This window comes from Dipodomys merriami, unplaced genomic scaffold (assembly GCF_024711535.1).
Source record: "Dipodomys merriami isolate MVZ:Mamm:240054 unplaced genomic scaffold, mDipMer1.0.p SCAF_62, whole genome shotgun sequence".
Classification (NCBI taxonomy): domain Eukaryota; kingdom Metazoa; phylum Chordata; class Mammalia; order Rodentia; family Heteromyidae; genus Dipodomys; species Dipodomys merriami.
In genome coordinates this window covers 443,761-462,392 of record NW_027206202.1, presented here as the reverse complement: position 1 = coordinate 462,392, position 18,632 = coordinate 443,761, and the positions used below count along the sequence as shown (strand labels likewise).

General features: G+C 46.2%; 1 protein-coding gene across 1 annotated transcript in view; it reads left to right on the top strand.

Moving 5' to 3' along the window:
- The window catches only part of LOC138814880 (probable G-protein coupled receptor 139), a 36,764-nt gene extending 18,341 nt beyond the window's left edge, over nucleotides 1–18,423 (top strand). The window contains exon 2 of the mRNA XM_070003971.1: nucleotides 17,461–18,423. Within this exon, the coding sequence (XP_069860072.1) occupies nucleotides 17,461–18,395 (935 nt within the window). The 3' untranslated portion in view covers nucleotides 18,396–18,423. The remainder of the gene's footprint in view (nucleotides 1–17,460) is intronic.
- Nucleotides 18,424–18,632: the final 209 nt, after the last annotated feature.

Here is an 18,632-nt window from a genome sequence, read left to right as displayed (position 1 = left end):
CTGTCCTTTGACAGTTCTGCCAACACAGCAGGCTTTCACAGTTCTTTATCTTGCCCTTGTGGCCAAGCAAGACGTCCATCCTTTCCTGGCCCAACCAGAGAGCGCCCTGTTCATTCTGGGAAATGCTGGCCAAACAGGGAAGGGCCTGGGGCCCCCTTGAATAGGAAAATCCAATGATGGTATTTGGATCAGGGGTGGGCCAGCAGGCAACTGACACTTGGCAGATGCATGAGGCTGAGTTCAAATCCTGACTTCAACTTCCTAACTGTGTGAATGTAAAGCAAGTCTTAATGCCTAATTCTAATTCCAGTCCTCTAGAAAAAGGGTCTAATAATTCCCACTTTCAAAGTCAGAGGGCATCAGTAATTATTAAGTGTAAGGTGTTTACAATAAGAGATTGCTAAATGGAAGCTATTATTTCTTTGTGTGGCATCATCATCATCATCATCATCATCATCATCACCATCATCACCATCATCATCATCATCATCATCATCATCATCATCGTCCTGCTGCTGTTCCTGCTGCAGTTATTCTCATGGTCTTATTCTTTAAATAGTCGGGGGCAGTTGATTTTCCCATAAATATGTCTAACGTCTTAACTTGGAAATGGTATTTTTGCTCAGAGAATAAAATGGAGGTCGACTTTTTCTCTCAAAACTGGCTTATGAAAAAGACAGCAGTCTCTCGTTGTTGGTGGCTGGACGTGCAGGTTTTGGAGGACAAACAAGAGTGGGAAAGGAATGGATTAGAGGAATGTAGAACTTCAGAGGCAAAGATTGAGGGGACAGAGCTAGTGTGGATTGTTGGGGGGGGCGGAATTTCAAGGTTATCTAGGGTGGGCAAGAGTAGTGAGTGAAACAGAAGACCCAAACAGAAGCTCAGTATCCAGTGGTATTCCTTGTGTAGCTCAAATTAATGCTGTTAAGTTACATATTCCTCGCTCCTATCCTGTGATACAGGCTCTGTTTCACTTTCCATTTTCCAGATGAGGAAACAGAGGCACAGAAACTTCAGCAACTTGCTGTCTAGTTCATCTTGTATTGCTATGACAATACACCTGAGGTTGGATGGTGGGTAAAGAAAAGAGGTTTACTTGACTTACAGTCTATGGCTAGGAGGTCCAGACATCATGGCACCAACATCCAGCAAGGATAAAAACAAAGTAAAGAAAAGAGGGAATGGAAAATGCTGCCCCAGAAGGAAGAGAAAAGCCACATTGCGAGATAGAAAATATAAGTCTGGGAAAAAGCCAGGCTGTTCTTTAACAACCCACTCTCACAAGTACTCATCTACTCCTGTGAGTCTTACATTAATCCCTTCAAGAGGACAGTGGGGACCTAATCACTTCTCAAAGTAATGCTTTTTAAAAGTCCCACTGCCTTTCAGTGCTGAGACTTTGGAGAGAAAGCTCTCAGTGGGCCAATCTTCAAAAACAACAACAACAACAACAAAAACCCAGAGCAGTTGCACAGATCTGAACCCAGCACCCACCCCCAGCACCACTGAGCCAGGACTACGCTGCTTCCACTCACTCTATGAGAGTGGGGCACATGTCCCAAGGCCAGAAGAGAAGCCAGTCCCTCCAAAGTCACCCCGTGTTCCTTCTGCCTGCTCAACCCAGGCTGGGCAGGGCCAAAGCCACTTTCTCTGCCATTTTCCAAGGAGCAGAGATGGGCTTTCGTTCAGAAGTTCCCAGACAAAGCCATTTCTGTACAATTAGGCCTCCTTGACCTACATGTCATTCAGCCATGTGCTTGGGCTGGAGACACACACACACACACACACACACACACACACACACACACACTTCTCCAACCACAGCAAATTGCTTCCCAAGGCCCCCGGGTAATTAGCCATTGTCCTGTGGGCATGGCCTGTTCCCTGTGCCTCCGCATCTTGCAGACGCTGCCACCAAGGCGACCCCGCAAGAGGACGAGGGCTCTCCTGGGGGGAACAGAACGTCTGGAGGACCTTGTGCACCAGAGAGAAGGTTCTGATGTTCCTGAACATCCAGATCTCCCCCTCGGCTAGCCCCGGAGGGGAGGGAGGCCGGCCCTGTGCGGGGAGATGTCACCTCTCGGCATTCCCGCCCTCTCTTGTCAAATTGCATGGGCGGGGAAGCGCAAGGCTGCGTGCAGGCTTTCCTGAGATGGAAGAGGGATCCTCTGTCCTTCCCCAACGCGCACTCCCGTGCACAAGTCATACTCCTTTGCTCACTTCCGTGCACCGCCACGCCTGTCAACACAGGCACGCACGCACGCGCACAGGAGCGGCCAGGCGCGTGCGCATGCGCACATGCAGGCGCTAGGTGCACAGGCCATCACGCATGCTCAGGAGTACATGCGCGCATGCGTGCGCAGGCGCACACGCCACATTTCCCAAAGGGAAAGCCTGTGGTTTGGCTGCAATTATAAGCTTCTTATTTAGTCAAGCCTTTCATCCTTAAAGCCCTCCGTCCATGACTCCTCAGCGCCTAGAGACTGAAACCACTCCAACAAGGCGGAAGAGCAATTCCCAGTGCTGCTGTTACTTCTCCATTCCCTCTCCACTGTCCACCCCACCCCTCCCCGGCCCCACCAGCACGCATGCGCACCAACGCCCGCGCAGAAGACAGGTGAGTGACATGGAAGGGTTGGGTCAGTGGGGCCTCACTGAGTATTGAAAGAAATTCCCATCCAATCTGTAAATAGGGTGACTTTAGAAACACCACCTCTGCCACCCAGAACCTGCCCCCAGAAAGCTCCAGGCTTCCATCCTGCCTCCTGCCCCTTGGTCCTGTGTACCTTTCGTTCCTCCACTTGACATGCTTGGCTTCCCCAGGACTCCATGGCTTCTACTCCTCTGCCTTGCTGCAAACATGCCACTTCCTCCAGGAAGCCTCCTGTGATCCTTCTGGCTAGTGTCCTCCCCTCCTCCCACCCCCACCCCCGTCTGAAGTGCATAGTATTTTCTGAAACTTCATGGAACTTCTTGCTGGGTATTTGTCCGGCTTTTCTGCAGGGCTAGAAGCTACCGGAGGGCAGAAAGTGATTTTTCTGTTTGTGACATCCTCATCCCAGATCAAGGCACCTGAACAAGAAGAAGGTCCACAGCTCTGATAGAAGGCCTGGGAGGATTAGGTTCACGCATGTGAAGTCTGGTTTCAGAATCAATCTTAACCTCTCCACTTTGATTCAGTGTTCTCTTTTTGGGAGGGTAGGGAGCCTTCCAGGGGCTTGAACACGGGGCTTGGATGCTGCCCCTGAGCCTGTTTGTGCTCAAGGCTAACCCTCTACCATTTGAGCCATAGTACCACTTCCAGCTTTTTCTGACTAGTTTATTGGAGCAAGAGTCTCATGGATTTTTCCTGCCCTGGCTGGCTTCGAACCACAATCCTCTGATCTTAGCCTCCTGAGTAGCTAGGCTTACAGGCATGAGCTACCAGCTCCAGGCTGATTCAGTGTTCTAAAAGGGGAAATGTCGTCCTGGGTTGAGAAATGAATCAAATCTCTGAGCACCTACTACATGCCAGGTACTTTTGTATTTGTTAAGTTGCTCTGAGAGGCTACTAAAGAAACAGGCTTTGGAGAGAAAAAAGCAGAGGGAAGGAATAGAGTCAATCATTATAAATAGGATAAGATATCCTGAAAGTGAGAGTAAACACATGAATGTTCATTCCACAGACGGTCTTGAGGAATCCACTCATCTCCCTATCTATCCATCCATCCTTCCATTCACCTCCCATGGATCCATCCTCCCATTCATCTACCTATTCACTCAACCATCCATCCATCCATCCATCACTCTTTTATTCCACAAACATCCCTGGATTGCATACTTGTTGACAGCCCTGTGATAGGCCCTGGATATTTAGAGAAAAGAATTTCTGGAAGCTTCCATTGAAGAGTGGCAGAGAATCACCAAAGTGTCAAGTACTGTGGCCAGTGAGGTGATTAGCTGCATAGCAAGCTTAAGGAAGGCTTACGAAAGTCTTCTGGACAGAGGCTTGTGGATGGGGGAGAAATGGTCCATGTAGTGCCCCATGGGTTAAAGAGACATCTGAGCATTCCAACTAGGATGCAGCTAGGGATGCAATGGAGAGTGGATTTCGGCAGGTTATACATGGCTAGCTGCCAGGCATCCAGCTGTCCCTAGGAAGTGACCCCCGAGAAGAGAGCAGCCTGAAGGCTAGACAGACAGCTTGAGTCTTTTATTTTTACTTTATTTCCTTTGCTGTTTCATGACACTCATAGTTCCTAGCCTTTATTCATGCTGTTCCTGGACCTGGACTGGGAGAGAGAGTACTCTCTCTCTCCCCTGGCTTCTTCCTTCTGGCCTCTGTGAAGTCAGAGACCCTCTCCTAAGAGGAGACCACCTACTGCCTGGTCTTGTGGCCTCTTTTCTGCCTCCTCTCGGTGGGTGGAGGGGAGATCAGTCAGCCTTCATCAGCAGCATTTGCATTCAGAACAACACTTGATGTACACTCAGCCCATGCTATTCCAGTAAAAGGAACAAGCCTAGAGATGTGTATGACATAGTCACCCATAAATACCATATCTGGGCTGCTAGAAGGTAGCAGTGCAGAATTCTTCTAGTCAGAGTAGAGTGTAGGTGCCCCGTGGATGGGGAGATTTGTGTCTGGTAGTGCCTGTTGCATGATAGGGGACTTGGGAAACATTTGTTGAATGAATAAACTCCAACCTCATTTAATTCTTTCTTTGTCCTTGCCTGAATGGAAGACTAAGGCAGGGTCACAGAAAATGATGGCTTTCAGTTGGCTCTATTTTGTATGCGCCATTGATAAGCTATTTGCCCACAGCTAAAAATACCTACCCCCAGCAGCCACTGGACAAATGGTGCTTAGCGCAAGATGTTTAATCAAACAGTGACAACTCAAGCAGAGCCACAATTAGCCTCTGACACCCCAAATGAACTCCAGATGAACATCCCAGAAGCCTCTGGCTTCCTGTTGGTCCCTTGGCACCCAATGACCATCACCCTGGGTCCACAAAACAGCAGAAACAAATGAGCATCCACTGCCCAAGGGTGTCAGCAGCTGGAAGTCAGCAGACGGGCAGAATGGGCAGAAGCAAGTCCTCAGGATGAGTGTGGTGGAGATTAGCCAGCAGGAAACTTCTCTGGATATTGGAAGGGAGGGTGGGGTATGGTCACAGTCACAGACATGGGACTTCAAGAAGGCAACTAGAGTCTCAGACCCCTGTGTCTCCTCTTCTCTTATCCCCAGGAGCCTCAGAGGCCATACTGGGTTCATCCAAAGGAATTCTTACCCCAACTCACATTTGCATGTGTCCACTGATGCCCTCTTCTAAAAGAGAAAGGAAAGGAAGAACCAGACCACTTCTATTTAGTGGTTTGTTCCCTAAGCTGATTATAAAATCATCTGACAAGCAGCTTGAGAGTCTCACAAATTGTACTTGAATCCTGGATCCAGTATAGTGCGCACGCGCGCATGTGTGTGTGTGTGTGTGTGTGTGTGTGTGTGTGTGTGTGTGTGTAGTGGTGGTACTGGGGCTTGAACTCAAGGCCTTGTGCTGTTGCTTGTCTTTTTCCACTCAAGGCTAGCACCTTATCATTTAAGCCAAATCTCCATTTCTGGCATTTTCCTGATTGAGTGAAGTCTCTAGAATTTATCTGGCCAGGTTGGGTTCAGATCATGATCCTCAGATTTCAGCCTCCTAAGTAGCTAGGATTACAGGTGTGAGCCACTGGTGCCCAGCTCCAGTATACTCTTGCTGTCTGATCTGAGCAAGTCCCTTAACTCCATTGAGCCTCAGTGTTCTCATCTGTAAAATCAGGCTATCAATACCTATCCATGATGGGTGAGGGTTAAACTGAATACAAGGAAAACGTCTGTCAAGTGAGATGTGCCAAGTTAAGTGCTCACTGAAAGGAACTGATTTTAAGCTCACAGCCTTGCCCTGTGGCCTGTATCACTTGTGCCAGAGGCTGATGGAGCTGGAGGAGGTATCAGTGCCACTGTTCATACCTTAGGAATGAATGTGACCTTTCCAAGCTTCAGTGCTCCTCCTCTGTAAGGAGATGACAAAAAAACCACACAGACTTTATCAGTTAGGATGAATACCTGGTAGTAACACAGGTGTTCTTTGATTTACAGTGGCCACATACCATGATAAACCTGAGAAACCCATTATAAACTGAAAAGGTAGTACACTGAAAATGCATTCATACTCCCAACCCTCCAAAGATCCTACTTCACAGCAGCCCCTTCCACGAAGTTCTATTGTTTGTCTTATTTTGCTGATGAAGTATTTGAAGCGCGTTGTGTTTCTATGATTTGATTAATACTGTCGATTAGAAAAATGTGGGTCTAGAGCTTGAGCATGGCAGGGCATGCGCATACTACAAGCTACTCAGGAAGTAGAAGTAAAGAGGCAGCCTGGCCCCATGCAAAATCAGCAACAACAAAACATGAGAGCCTAACTGAAACATACACCAAAGCAGAAAAGACTGGGTACATGGCCCAAGTGGTATATTGCTTGCCTAGCAAGTGTTAGACTCTGAGTTCAATACCCAGTACTGCCATAAAAGAACAGGAAGGAGGGGAGATGGAAGAAGGGAAGGAAGAAAGGAGGGAGAGAAACAGTGGCAGAGAAGGAATGAAGGAGTTCTAGGAGGTAACTCACATCTGCCAGACTCCCAAAAGCACCTCTCTCATTTTAAACATCCTGGTCACTTTGGTAACTCCCAAAGATTGCCAAAGAGGCACTTGCCTGCCCAAGACTTGTTCCCCATAAATCCCTGCCCCATCTGTCTTTGTGACAGACTCCCAGAGCTGAGAAAGCCCAGCTGCATCCATCACTTGGTAGAGAACTTGACCCAGGATGACACCATCCAGTGCTGGCACGAGGCTTCTTCAACCTCCCGGCGGTGCTCTTGGGCAGGTGGTTCACTCTGCTTGAATATCAATTTCTTCCCTTGAAAATGGATACCAGAAGCCTGTGTACCACCTGTTCTGCCATCTCCACAGAGTTCCCTTTTAAATCAACTCGCTTTTTAAATTCGCTGAGCTTATTTTATAAGCAGGCGTACATCATCACCTACATGGGAAAACAGCATCCCTTTAGTCCCATGAAACTCCTTCTGTGACTTCCATAGTAAAAAGTGTTCATCATCGCTGGGTGCCAGCGCTCGCCCCTGCAATCCTAGCTACTCAGGCAGCTGAGATCTGAGGATAGCAGTTCAAAGGCAGCCCAGGCAGGAAAGACTGTGAGACTCTTATCTTCAGTCAACCATCAAAATGTTGGAAGTGGAGCTGTGGCTCTAGTGGTAGAGCACCAGCCTTGAGCAAAGCAGCCCAAGGAGAGTACCTAAGCCTTGAGTTCAAGCCCCAGAACTAACACACACACACACACACACACACACACACACACACACACACACACACAAAAGGTGTTCATCAGCAAATGCCTCCAAATCATCTCATCTATACCAAATACATAGTAGATACTCAATAAAAAGAAGTTAGTGGTCAGAAAATGAACTTGGCATTGAAAAGCACATCTCAGAAGCTTTTGACATTGCTGGATGCCTTGGATGTGGTTTCACTATCAAAGTTGTCATGGTTATTCAGGGAAGTTGCCCCTGGTCCAAATGCCAGAACCAAATTCTGCCGTCTAGAGGTCAATTGACAAGGCTGAGTCATGGCTCAGTAGTCCTGAGTCAGCCTGTCCTGCGATGGCAGCCTGTCATCACTAAGGAAAAGACTAGTCTGCACTGGAAAGTCATTCTTTATTGATTTCTGAGGAAAAAATCCGAACTATATGGATCCCATGCTCAAGATCCACAGGACAAACCCACAACAGTTGTTCTACCAATTCATCCCAGCTCCACTAAGCTAGGAGCAGGCCCAGGCAGCCATTACTAATCAATGGAAGATGAAATAGATAGAAAGCTCTAATGAGGGGAGACAACAAGAAACAGGAAAAAAAAAACCACTAACTCCAATTTGGGAGAACTAAGTGTCCACTCCAGGGTTAAAATGTGATTTTAAAATATATATGGGGACTAGAATAAAATATATATGGGGACTGGGAATGTGCCTCAGCGGTAGAGTGCTTGCCTAGCATGCAGGAAGCCCTGGGTTTGATTTCTCAGTACCACACACACAGAAAAAAGCCAGAAATGGCACTGTGGCTCAAGTGGTAGAGTGCTAGCCTTGAGCAAAAGAAGCTCAGGGACAGTGCCCAGGCCCTGAGTTCAAGCCCCAGGACAGGTTATGATAGTGAAACTTCAAAGAAAATATCAGCTCATTTTTTTGTTTGTTTTGTTTTGTTTTGTGCTGGTCCTGGGACTTGAACTCAGGGCCTGAGTGTTGTCCCTGAGATGTTTTTGCTCTTTAGTCACACCTCTACTTCTTTTTTTATTATTTTTTTTTATTATTTTGTCGATCATAGGGCTTGACCTCTGGGCCTGGGCAATGTCCCTCAGCTCAAGGCTAGCACTCTACCACTTGAGCCACAGTGCCACTTCCGGTTTTCTGGTGGTTTATTGGACATAAAAAGTCAGACTTTCTTACCTGGGGTTGGCTTTGAACCATCATCCTCAGATCTCAGCCTCCTGAATAGCTAGGTTACAGGCGTGAGCCACTAGTGCCCAGCGCATTCTGGATTTTTGATGATTAATTAGAAATAAAAGTCTCATGGACTTTTCTACCTGGGCTGACTTCAAATCCCAGTCCTCAGATCTCAGCCTCCTGTGTAGTTAGGATTGCAATCATGAGCCACTGGTACCTGGTGAAGCTAATTTGTTTTAAGAACAAAAACTGTTTCAGAAGATGCACGAGAGACCACTGAGTCATGATGTAATGATGGCTCTTAAGGGGATGATGTCCAGTGCTCTCCACCAATCAGAGAAGCGAACTGGGGGCAGGAGGTACATGCAGCTGTCACTAGTGGCTTAGGTTGCTGGTAGATTTAAGAGGACCATCAGGGCCTGGAATGAGCTGTCCAGAGAAATCAGAATCTGCTCTGGGATTCCTTGAGATCTGGGAGTCTCTCCTACTCATCTTTCCAGCTCGCATGGGGTCTGACCTTTAGTAGATGCCAATTGTTGTTTGTTGCCCTGAATAACTGAGTAGGAAAAGTAACAATAGCCTATCTTTTGAACCACAAGCTCTGCAATGTATTGCATGTATATTACTTCCTACCTCCTCATAATAACCTAAGTGAGAGTTGCTTATCATGTGCCTATTTCACAGAGGGGAAACTGAGGATCAGAGGATTAGGTTACTTGCTAACCACTAGAGAAATGATTTTCTTAGGATCTGACTCTAGGCTGTCTGCCCTCTTAAACACCAGAAAAAGTTCCTACGTATCCAGAGATTTGGGGGTGAGATTCAGCCTGAATGAATGAACAGATCAGTGATCTTGCAGGAAGGCTCTGGAAGCTGTCCTCTAGGAGTTATCCTTCCTGTGGTTGTCCAACTGTCTAACCTTTATCTTACTCATTCACAGTTTTGTGCCCCTCCAAGCTCCCCACTCCAGGGTTTCTGCCTTGGGGCAAGTTGAACCACAGGAAATAAAGATAGCCCATGGCCAGGTGGCCATAGCTGAGATTGGACACACCCAGGGGTGAGGACCAGCTGCCCTCAGAACCCTCCCCTAGGTCTTTCTCAGCTCATAGCTGCACCTCTAGGCTGTCCCAGCACTGTCTTCAGAGGCCAGGAGACTGAAGATTTGTCGGTTGTATCTTTTTGTCTTTCCCCTCCCTTCATCCCAAGATCCAAAGAGATCACCCCAAGATCCAGAAGAGTCAGTGTCAATAAGAGAGGGGACACACAATTCAGTCTCCACTCTCCGCTGCATCTAAACAAGGGGATTGCCAACTTCCTAGCCAGGAGACTGAGAAAAGGCTCTGTCTACACATCCACCTTGGAGTGTCCAAGGGGTGGGCAAGGAAGGGGTGCTAAATCTTCTGGTGAGAAAGATGGACAACTCTGAGGAAGGGGGTGCATTTCAGTTACAAGGGAAGGTGACTGAAAGGGCTGAAGGGCTGTCTTTTTGGATATTCACAAGAATGTAATGTAGAATGCAGAGAAACTGACTTTGCAAAAGGTTATACCAGGAATTTAATTAGCTCCGATAAGCAATTCTCTCTCTGGTTCTTAAGAGCTACATGGATGGAACAGCCCCATCGTCAGTGTCTTCTCTTCACATAATTGCCGTTGCAATCGAAAAGTTCCTCTTGGTGTCGAACCTGAATCTTTTTATAGCTCTAGCTTGAACTCATTTCTGCTTACAAAGTTTCTTAGCTGTCTTTAGAAAGAAGGGAGGAGGAGAAGAGTGGAGAGAGGAGGAAAGAGGAACAAGAAAGTGGAAGGCAAGACGGAGGAAAAGCATATTACCCTGTAAACCCACAGTAGCATAAGGGGAAATTGATCCTAAAAAATGTTAAAGTGAAACCCTGTAGTGCCCCCCCCAAAAGTAATAATAAAAATAGCAAGTAGTAAAATAGTACCTAGTAAGATAGTAATAATAAGTAATGTCAGGCAATATGAGACTAGTTCATCAATGTTATTGACACGGGAGGGGGGGATCTAATTTTATTTCTAAGTGCAAATACCAATCTACACAATGGTATTCCATAATAATCCCATCTGGGAAGATCATTCGTTCTAATTATGTTATTATTGTAGGCATAAGCATGCTGGGGCTATAAACACCAAATGGCTTAACCAACATCTGCTCCAGTTATCTACTACAGCATAACAAAACATCCCCAAACTTGGAAACTAAAAAAAAAAAAAAGAAAGAAAGCAGTAATTAGTGAATATTTGTCCTAGTGCTTGGAGTGGTAGATTGGTGGGGGATCTGCACACAACATTTGGAGCTCCATGGACCTGGAAATCCAAGATGGCACCTCACTCCCTTGATTCTCAGTTATGTTGATAAGGACCTTAACTGAGCCCTTCCAAATCCCTGTGCATAGCTTCTCCAAGTGGCAAGAGCATCTCACAAAATGGCCGCTAGGTCTCAAGAAGAAGTGCCATAAATAAGGATTCCAGAGGCCCCCTTAATGGCCTAGGCCTCGGCAGTCCTTCCTGTCAATAAGTCTATTAGTACTGGACCAGTTTCACCTTAAACAAGAGGACTATATAAGGACATGAGTACTGGGTGGCTTGGTTTGTGGAGGACCATCTGTGGGGGTGAACTGCCATGTTCATCTGTGAAAGATGAGACTGAAAAGACCAACTATCTAATTTCTCATGCAGCAGATAAATAAACTTAAGAGACCAAAAGCCTGCCTTGATATCCTGGCTGTGTGACCTCAAACAAGAGACTTCACCTCTCTGACTCTCAAGGATCTTAAGTCATAGTACTCACCACACTGGAGGAGATCGGAAGATTAACTAGAATAATGTAGAAAATGAAGCATAGGGAATCCACAACAACAACAAAAAGAAGAGCAAATATTATTCTTTGCTGATAGAATGTTTAACTTTTTATGAGTATGAATTAACTTGGTCATTGAAAATATATATATATATATAATTGTCAAAGATGAAAGGAAACGTAATGAAGGAAATAGCAGAACTGAGAAACCAAATGCAATCTAGCAGAACCAAGAGATGTAAAGGATCTGGAATTCCCAGCCAGTAGTCTTCCTCCCCATGTAGCTACCATTTCCAAGGAGCCTTCGCGGATCCCCTCCCCCACAGTAACCACAGACACAGAAAACAACTCTGAAGACTTGACCTTCTCTCTCTGGAGCCGCAGACAATTTGCTGGTGTGGTCTGACAACACAACCTGTGTTATTCTTTTGAGTCACTCCCTAAATCTCCTCAAGTGTGTGCAGAGTAAACCATAAAATTCAGGAAATGAATTCCTTTCCCTCCAGCCACACAGACACCCAGGAAAATAACCAAGAGATGTGGGAAGTACAGAACCTGCTCTTTCTGTCACCTAAAGCTTAAATCTGTGCATCAGTACCATGGCTGGAAGAGATGTGTCCCTGAGAGGAATTGACTTTCTCCTGGTGACCATTCATGGGACTGCCATGGTGTAGGGGAAGAGCAATCAGAGACCCTGGGCCCACTTATTCACTTGAGAGAAAAACTATAATGAAGAAGAAACCCAGAGAGTGATGATTTGCATTTTTCTGCCCACTCCCCCTGTATAAATGTGCAGACCCTGTCAACGTCATTTTTCCTCTTTGGGGATGAAACATGCCACTGTGGGAAGATAGGGTTGTTGTTGTTTTTAACATAGGGAGTTACAGCAGATGTCAAGACTTAAGAATAAAAGTCTCTACTTTCTCATTTCTCAAAAAAAAAATCAATTCACAGGTGCGATTTTTATCCCCTCTGACTCTCTCCAGCTCCCCCACCCCACCCCCCAAGCCCAGGATCTCCTGCGTTGTCTTGATGTTGCTGTGGAGGGGGTCAGGAGATCAGCAGGTACAAAAGAAATGGAAAATTAGGTGTGCGCCAGCTTCGTTTCTCAAGAGAGGCAATTACTAGAAACTTGAGGAAATGTCAGATATGAATACCCAGCAATTTTGTGTGGAGTTGATGAGTTGCCTGACTTAAAGCGTTAATTAGGTGGGACCGGAACACGTTAAAGAGTTGCAATATGCTGAATTTTTAGCACCACACTTCAAACAGAATTCAGCTGCGGAGGCAGAGACAGTGGAAAAAGTCACTCTGCAAAACATCTTTAGCAAATGTATGCATTATCCTGCCCATGTAATTGTAGCCCCCCTGTACAGTATGTTCTCAAATAAAATAAAATACAATTAAAAAAAAAAATCTTTAGCTCTATTTCTGGGGACACCCCTAACATTGTTTGACTCCTACCTACTTATAGGGGGCAGAGAGAAGAGAGGGAATATGGGCATCGTTCAATGGATGGGGAGAAAAAGAGGTTCTGAGAAAATCAGGGGCAACCAGTTGAAAACCCCTTCCTGTGACCAAAATGATGTCAGAATTTAACAGGATATGAGGTCAGTGCTTTCTCTCTTGCTCAGTCTGTGATGTTGGGCAAATGACATGAAAACAATCAAGCTGGGTGATGGTGTCTCACGCCTGTAATCCTAGCTACTCAGGAGGCTGAAATCTGAGGATAGCAGCTCAAAGCCAGACTGGGAAGGGAAAGTCTGTGAGACTCTTATCTCCAAGTAACCACCAGAAAACTAGAAGTGGCGCTGTGGCTCAGGTGGTAGAGTTCTTGCCTTGAGCTGAAGAGATGAGGGACAGTGCTCAAGCCGAGAGTGCAAAACCCACAACCAACAAAAACCTTAATCAAGCCTCAGTCTTATCTGTAAACAATGAAAGCTATTCCCATTTCTTTCTGTTATATGAACATCCCAAACACGTTTATCTCCAGCCCCAAAGACTTTGTACTTGCCAGCCTCACCACCTAGAATCCTTTACCATTATGGCAGATACCTCTGAGCTCAAATGTCACATTTCCATCCATTTATCTCATCCTTTGGCTCTGTCCCTCATGATATCACAATCTGAAGTCCTCTAAGTGTATTTTCCTGTGTATTGTTTATACACTTACTTATTCTGCCAACCTCCCTAGCTTTACTATAATCCCTCTGATAATAGTGAACTTATCTTTGTCTCTGATACCTATGTCTTCAAGCACCTTAAACCATGCCCGGCATAGTAGGTGCCCAGCTTAGTATCTGTGAAATGACTGCACCCTCAGGCAAAAGCTCACACTCAGCGGGTACTTCCCACATGCCAACTACTCGATAAAAAATTACCTCACTTGACTTTTTGTAATCTTCCCTCAGAACCACCTCATTTTATAAAGGAGACTAAAGCACAGAGTGATCGAATAAACTTGCCCAAAGTCAAAGAGGCAGCAAGTAAGATAATCAAATCCCTGGGTAGCACAGCCCACCTTCCACAACCACTGGGACTCTCAGCCTCTAGGGTGCCATGGGAATGCTGCAGGTGTGACTCTCTTACACACCCAGGAAGCGCTCACTAGGTGAAATGAGGGGGCCAGAAGCCAGACCTCCAGCAAAACACTCTCCTCTGAAACCTTTATTCTTTGTTCTGTGTGTGTTCACCACCAGCCCTGATCTCTCTGTGCGTTCTCATTTCTCTCTTAAATACTTAGCTACTCTGATGGTATTTACACACTAAGTAGAGATGCTGAATGTCTGCAATGCCAATCTATAGCTACCTTCAGTCCAGGCACAGATCTTTGCCCTCAAAAAGGGTAGATGCTAAACACTTTTTGAAAGGATTTCTGGATGAATAAAACATTTCGAAATGCTTTTCAACAGAACATGGCAAGGCTGTTTAATAAAAGAGAGCTATTAAATGCAAAAAAATGCTTACAGAGCAAGGAGAAATCAATATAAGTGTTCTTTGCCTTAATAAACCTAATGCTTCATGTTTCTTTCCACCGAGGGCTCTTGCATATACTGGCTTTGCTTGAAATACCATCTCCTCATGCACTCTTCATCTGTTTACCTCCCTACTTGTTCACCAAGCTCAGCCCTAGCTCGCTCGTGCGCTCTCTCCCTCTCCCCCCCCCCCCCCACAACTCTTTCTGATCACTACTTCCCAACACTGCTGATAGCTTGGAGTTAAGCATTTTCTTCTACAGTTTGTTTTTGGTTAATATTTTTCTCTCCCTAGTAAAAACAACAATGACTACTTGGTTCAGCATCTCTCCCCAGGACAGACCTCAGAGTAGATGCCTGGACACATTGCTGCATGTGTCGATAAAATTTGGAAATGCCAGGCTTACAAATATAAATGACTCAGCTTTCATAAGCTGATTTCCTGAACTCAAGACTTAACTGGTGTGTAGACTTACCAATGCTCACCGGGGAGGGGGGGTGGTGGAGGGGAGGGGGGAGTGCAGTGTGACCAACCCAATAGAATGGAATAAATGTCACTATTCTACTTCTATCTGCAGCATGAGCATGCGTCCTGGGGCTGTACAATGACTAGTTAATATAGCAGTACCTTCACTGTCTCCACTACAAAATGTTGTTTCAAAGTGCTTTGGACAAAAGCAAGAGTAACACAGACTTTTTTTTTTGTCAGTTGTGGGGCTTGAACTCTTGGGCCTGGGTACTATCTCTCAGCACTTGAGCTCAAGGCAAGTGCTCTACCACTTGAGCCACAGCGCTACTTTGGTTTTCTGAGTGGCTTATTGGAAATAAGAGTCTCATGGATTTTCCTGCCCAGGCTGGTTTGAACCTCAATCCTCAGATCTCAGCCTCCTGAGTAGCTAGGATTACAAGTGTGAGCCACCAACGCCCAGCTAACACAGACTTAAAAAAAAAAAAATACTAAGTGGACAGCGCCAATGACTAAGAGAATATGGATCAACTGAAATTCTCATATTCTGTTGTTGGGACTGTAAATTGGGACTAGCATAATCTAAGAAAGATGAAGATGACATGGCCTAAAATATAAATATATTTCTGTGTAAGTTACTTCTCAGAGAAGTCACTGAGAAAAGTACTGTTCATGCTGGGCACCGGTGGCTCGTGCCTGTAATCTCAGCTACTCAGGAAGCTGAGCTCTGAAGACCAAAGCTCCAGGACAGCCTGGGCAAGAAAGTCTATGAGACTCTTATCTCCAGTTAACCACAAAAAAGCTGGAAGTAGAGCTGTAGCTCAAGTGGCAGAGTGCTAACCTTGAGCACAAAAGCTCTAAGATAGTGCCCAGGCCCAGAGTTCAAGCCCAGGACCAGCCAAAAAAAAGGTACTGCTCATGCAGAGTGGTCTTTGCATATTAAGTACAGTATGTACTAGCAGACTCCTGGAGCCAGCTTACAGATACTAAATACAGATCTATATGTAAATAAATCACAGTGAGTTCATACAGTGGAATGCTATGAAGTCATTAAAACTGAGTGAACTAGATCTACCTATCTCAACATAAGTAGGCCTCAACAGTGTATAGAATGGGTTGGAATAAAAGAAGACAACAGCATGTAGTTCCCATCTAGGGAAAGAAAGAAGGAAAGAGAACAAAGAATGGGACTGGATCAACCTTAAGGAGACTTCAACTGTATCTGTAGTATCCATCCTTTCTTGCAAAAAGGGCTAAAAATGAGTTCTCTGGGGGCATGTCTATCATGAGATGGCTTTATGTGGCCACTATTATATTTTTAATGGCTACTGAAGAAAGGAAAGGAGGGAGGGTAGAGGGCGAGTGGGAAGGTTGAAAGGGAGGGAGAGCGGAAGAAAAGACAGGAAGAGAGGAATGGAGGGAAGGCGGGAAGGAGGAAGGGAGATGAGATTCTATTTTTGCCACTGAACCTCAGCCAAAAGGACCCCCTCATTTGCAAAACAGGATTAATAGCCCTCAAATTTCAGGGCTGACCGTGAGGATGAATGAGAATCAAATGTGTAAAAAAACTCCCAGAAATGCCACACTGGAATGGCCTTTCAGGGAAATCCCCAGGGGCCTCCCAAATATGTCTCACTCTGGGAGAAATTTGGTCTGAAAATGGACCAGGAATTGAACTCGTGTTTTCTCCAGCCTACATCTGACCCTGAAAAAAAACAAAAAAAAATGAACAAATGGCTACTCTCTGGGCAGAAAACCGCATGCATCCATGTTATATAGACAAATAGACATACCAGTTATTTAGTGTCTGGGACAGCCCTGAGGGAACTAGAATTCAGGTAGATGGAGAGAGAGGGAAAGGAAGAGAAACTTGCATTTCTCTGCTACTATTTTTAATTGTGTTCCATGGATGTAGGTTACCTATTCCAAAGGAAAAAAAAAAACATTGTGGTTCATTTTTCAATTAATCTGAAGGTCATGATCACCTCTTCCTCTTCAGTTATAAATCCACTTAAAGAGCAAAGGTCCTAAGATCTAAGTTGTGAAAAGGTTCCTGAGAACGTACAGAGCTGAGCCCGTAACTGGGTGGTGAACACTGGCCTAGCATGCTTAAGGCCCTTTGTTTTATCCTGAGCATGTGGGGGGAAGGGGGAGGGAAGGAGCGAAAGGGGAAGGGAGAGAGGGAAGGAAGGGAAGAAGGGAGGAGAGAGGGATTATGTAGTCATGTCACTCAGGTGCTTTGTAGATCAGGGAACAACATCCTGGTCTCACTTTCTCCATTCCCTGGAAACTCAGGTTTGGGTCCTCTCACCGTGACCCACAAGTCTTTGACCTTGTGTCCCACCCACTCTCAGAGCCCCCAATTTCATTTTTGAAGTTGATAAATGGTAGTCCCCCCCCCTTTCATGGCTGTGAGAAGCACCAAAGAACTAGAAGGGGTACAGAACTTTCAGATAGCATGCGGGGGTGGTGGCTGGCCCTGGAGGTGCCATTTGCAGTGGGGAGTCTGTCCTACGAAATCGTCAGTTCAATCCTTTCTTGGCTTCCATCTGAGTATCCAAACAAACAAAACACAAAACATTACCCGAGCCCCCCCCCATAGCCTCTGAAGTCCTATTGTCCTCTTTGCTCCAGAAACAAACCCAGCTCTCTTTTCTCTCCACAGCAAATATCCTGACAGTGATTATCCTCTCCCAACTGGTGGCCAGAAGGCAGAAATCTTCCTACAACTATCTCCTGGCCCTGGCCGCTGCTGATATCCTGGTCCTCTTCTTCATCGTCTTTGTGGATTTCCTGTTGGAAGATTTCATCCTGAACTTCCCGATACCTCAGATCCCAGATAAGATCATAGAAGTGCTTGAGTTCTCCTCCATTCACACTTCCATTTGGATTACAGTCCCGTTAACGATCGACAGATACATCGCCGTCTGCCACCCACTCAAGTACCACACGGTGTCCTACCCAGCCCGCACCCGGAAGGTCATCGTCACTGTCTATGTCACCTGCTTCATCACCAGCATCCCCTATTACTGGTGGCCCAACATCTGGAGGGAAGACTACATCAGCACCTCTGCACATCACGTCCTCATCTGGATCCACTGCTTCACCGTGTACCTGGTACCCTGCTCCATCTTCTTCATCCTGAACTCCATCATTGTGTACAAACTCCGGAGGAAGAGCAATTTCCGCCTCCGTGGCTACTCCACGGGCAAAACCACAGCCATCCTCTTCACCATCACCTCCATTTTTGCCACCCTCTGGGCCCCACGCGTGATCATGATCCTCTACCACCTCTACGGGGCGCCCATCCGGAGCCCCTGGCTGGTCCACATCATGACGGATGTGGCGAACATGTTGGCCCTCCTCAACACAGCAATCAACTTCTTCCTCTACTGCTTCATCAGCAAGAGGTTCCGCACCATGGCGTCGGCCACGCTCAGAGCCTTCTTCAAGTGCCAGAAGCAACCTGTCCAGTTCTACACCAACCATAACTTTTCTATCACCAGTAGCCCCTGGATCTCGCCGGCGAACTCACGCTGTATCAAGATGCTGGTGTACCAGTACGACAAAAATGGGAAACCTATAAAAGTCTCCCCATGACCCCACCCAGGAGCCACTTGTGCCACATGGGGAAGTGTTTTGGTCCCATGGTTGAACAGCAATGAGGCACGGGGCGAGCCTGATTTCTCTCTCCACAGACCAAGCAGCTCCGACTGGTACAGGAGAAAACATAAAACAAAACATCAAGCAGAGAAACAGGAGTCTTGTCTTATTATTTATGTCTGCTTTCCTAAACTCCTGCAGACCGCCTGCTCTTGCCAGTCTGAAGATGCCATC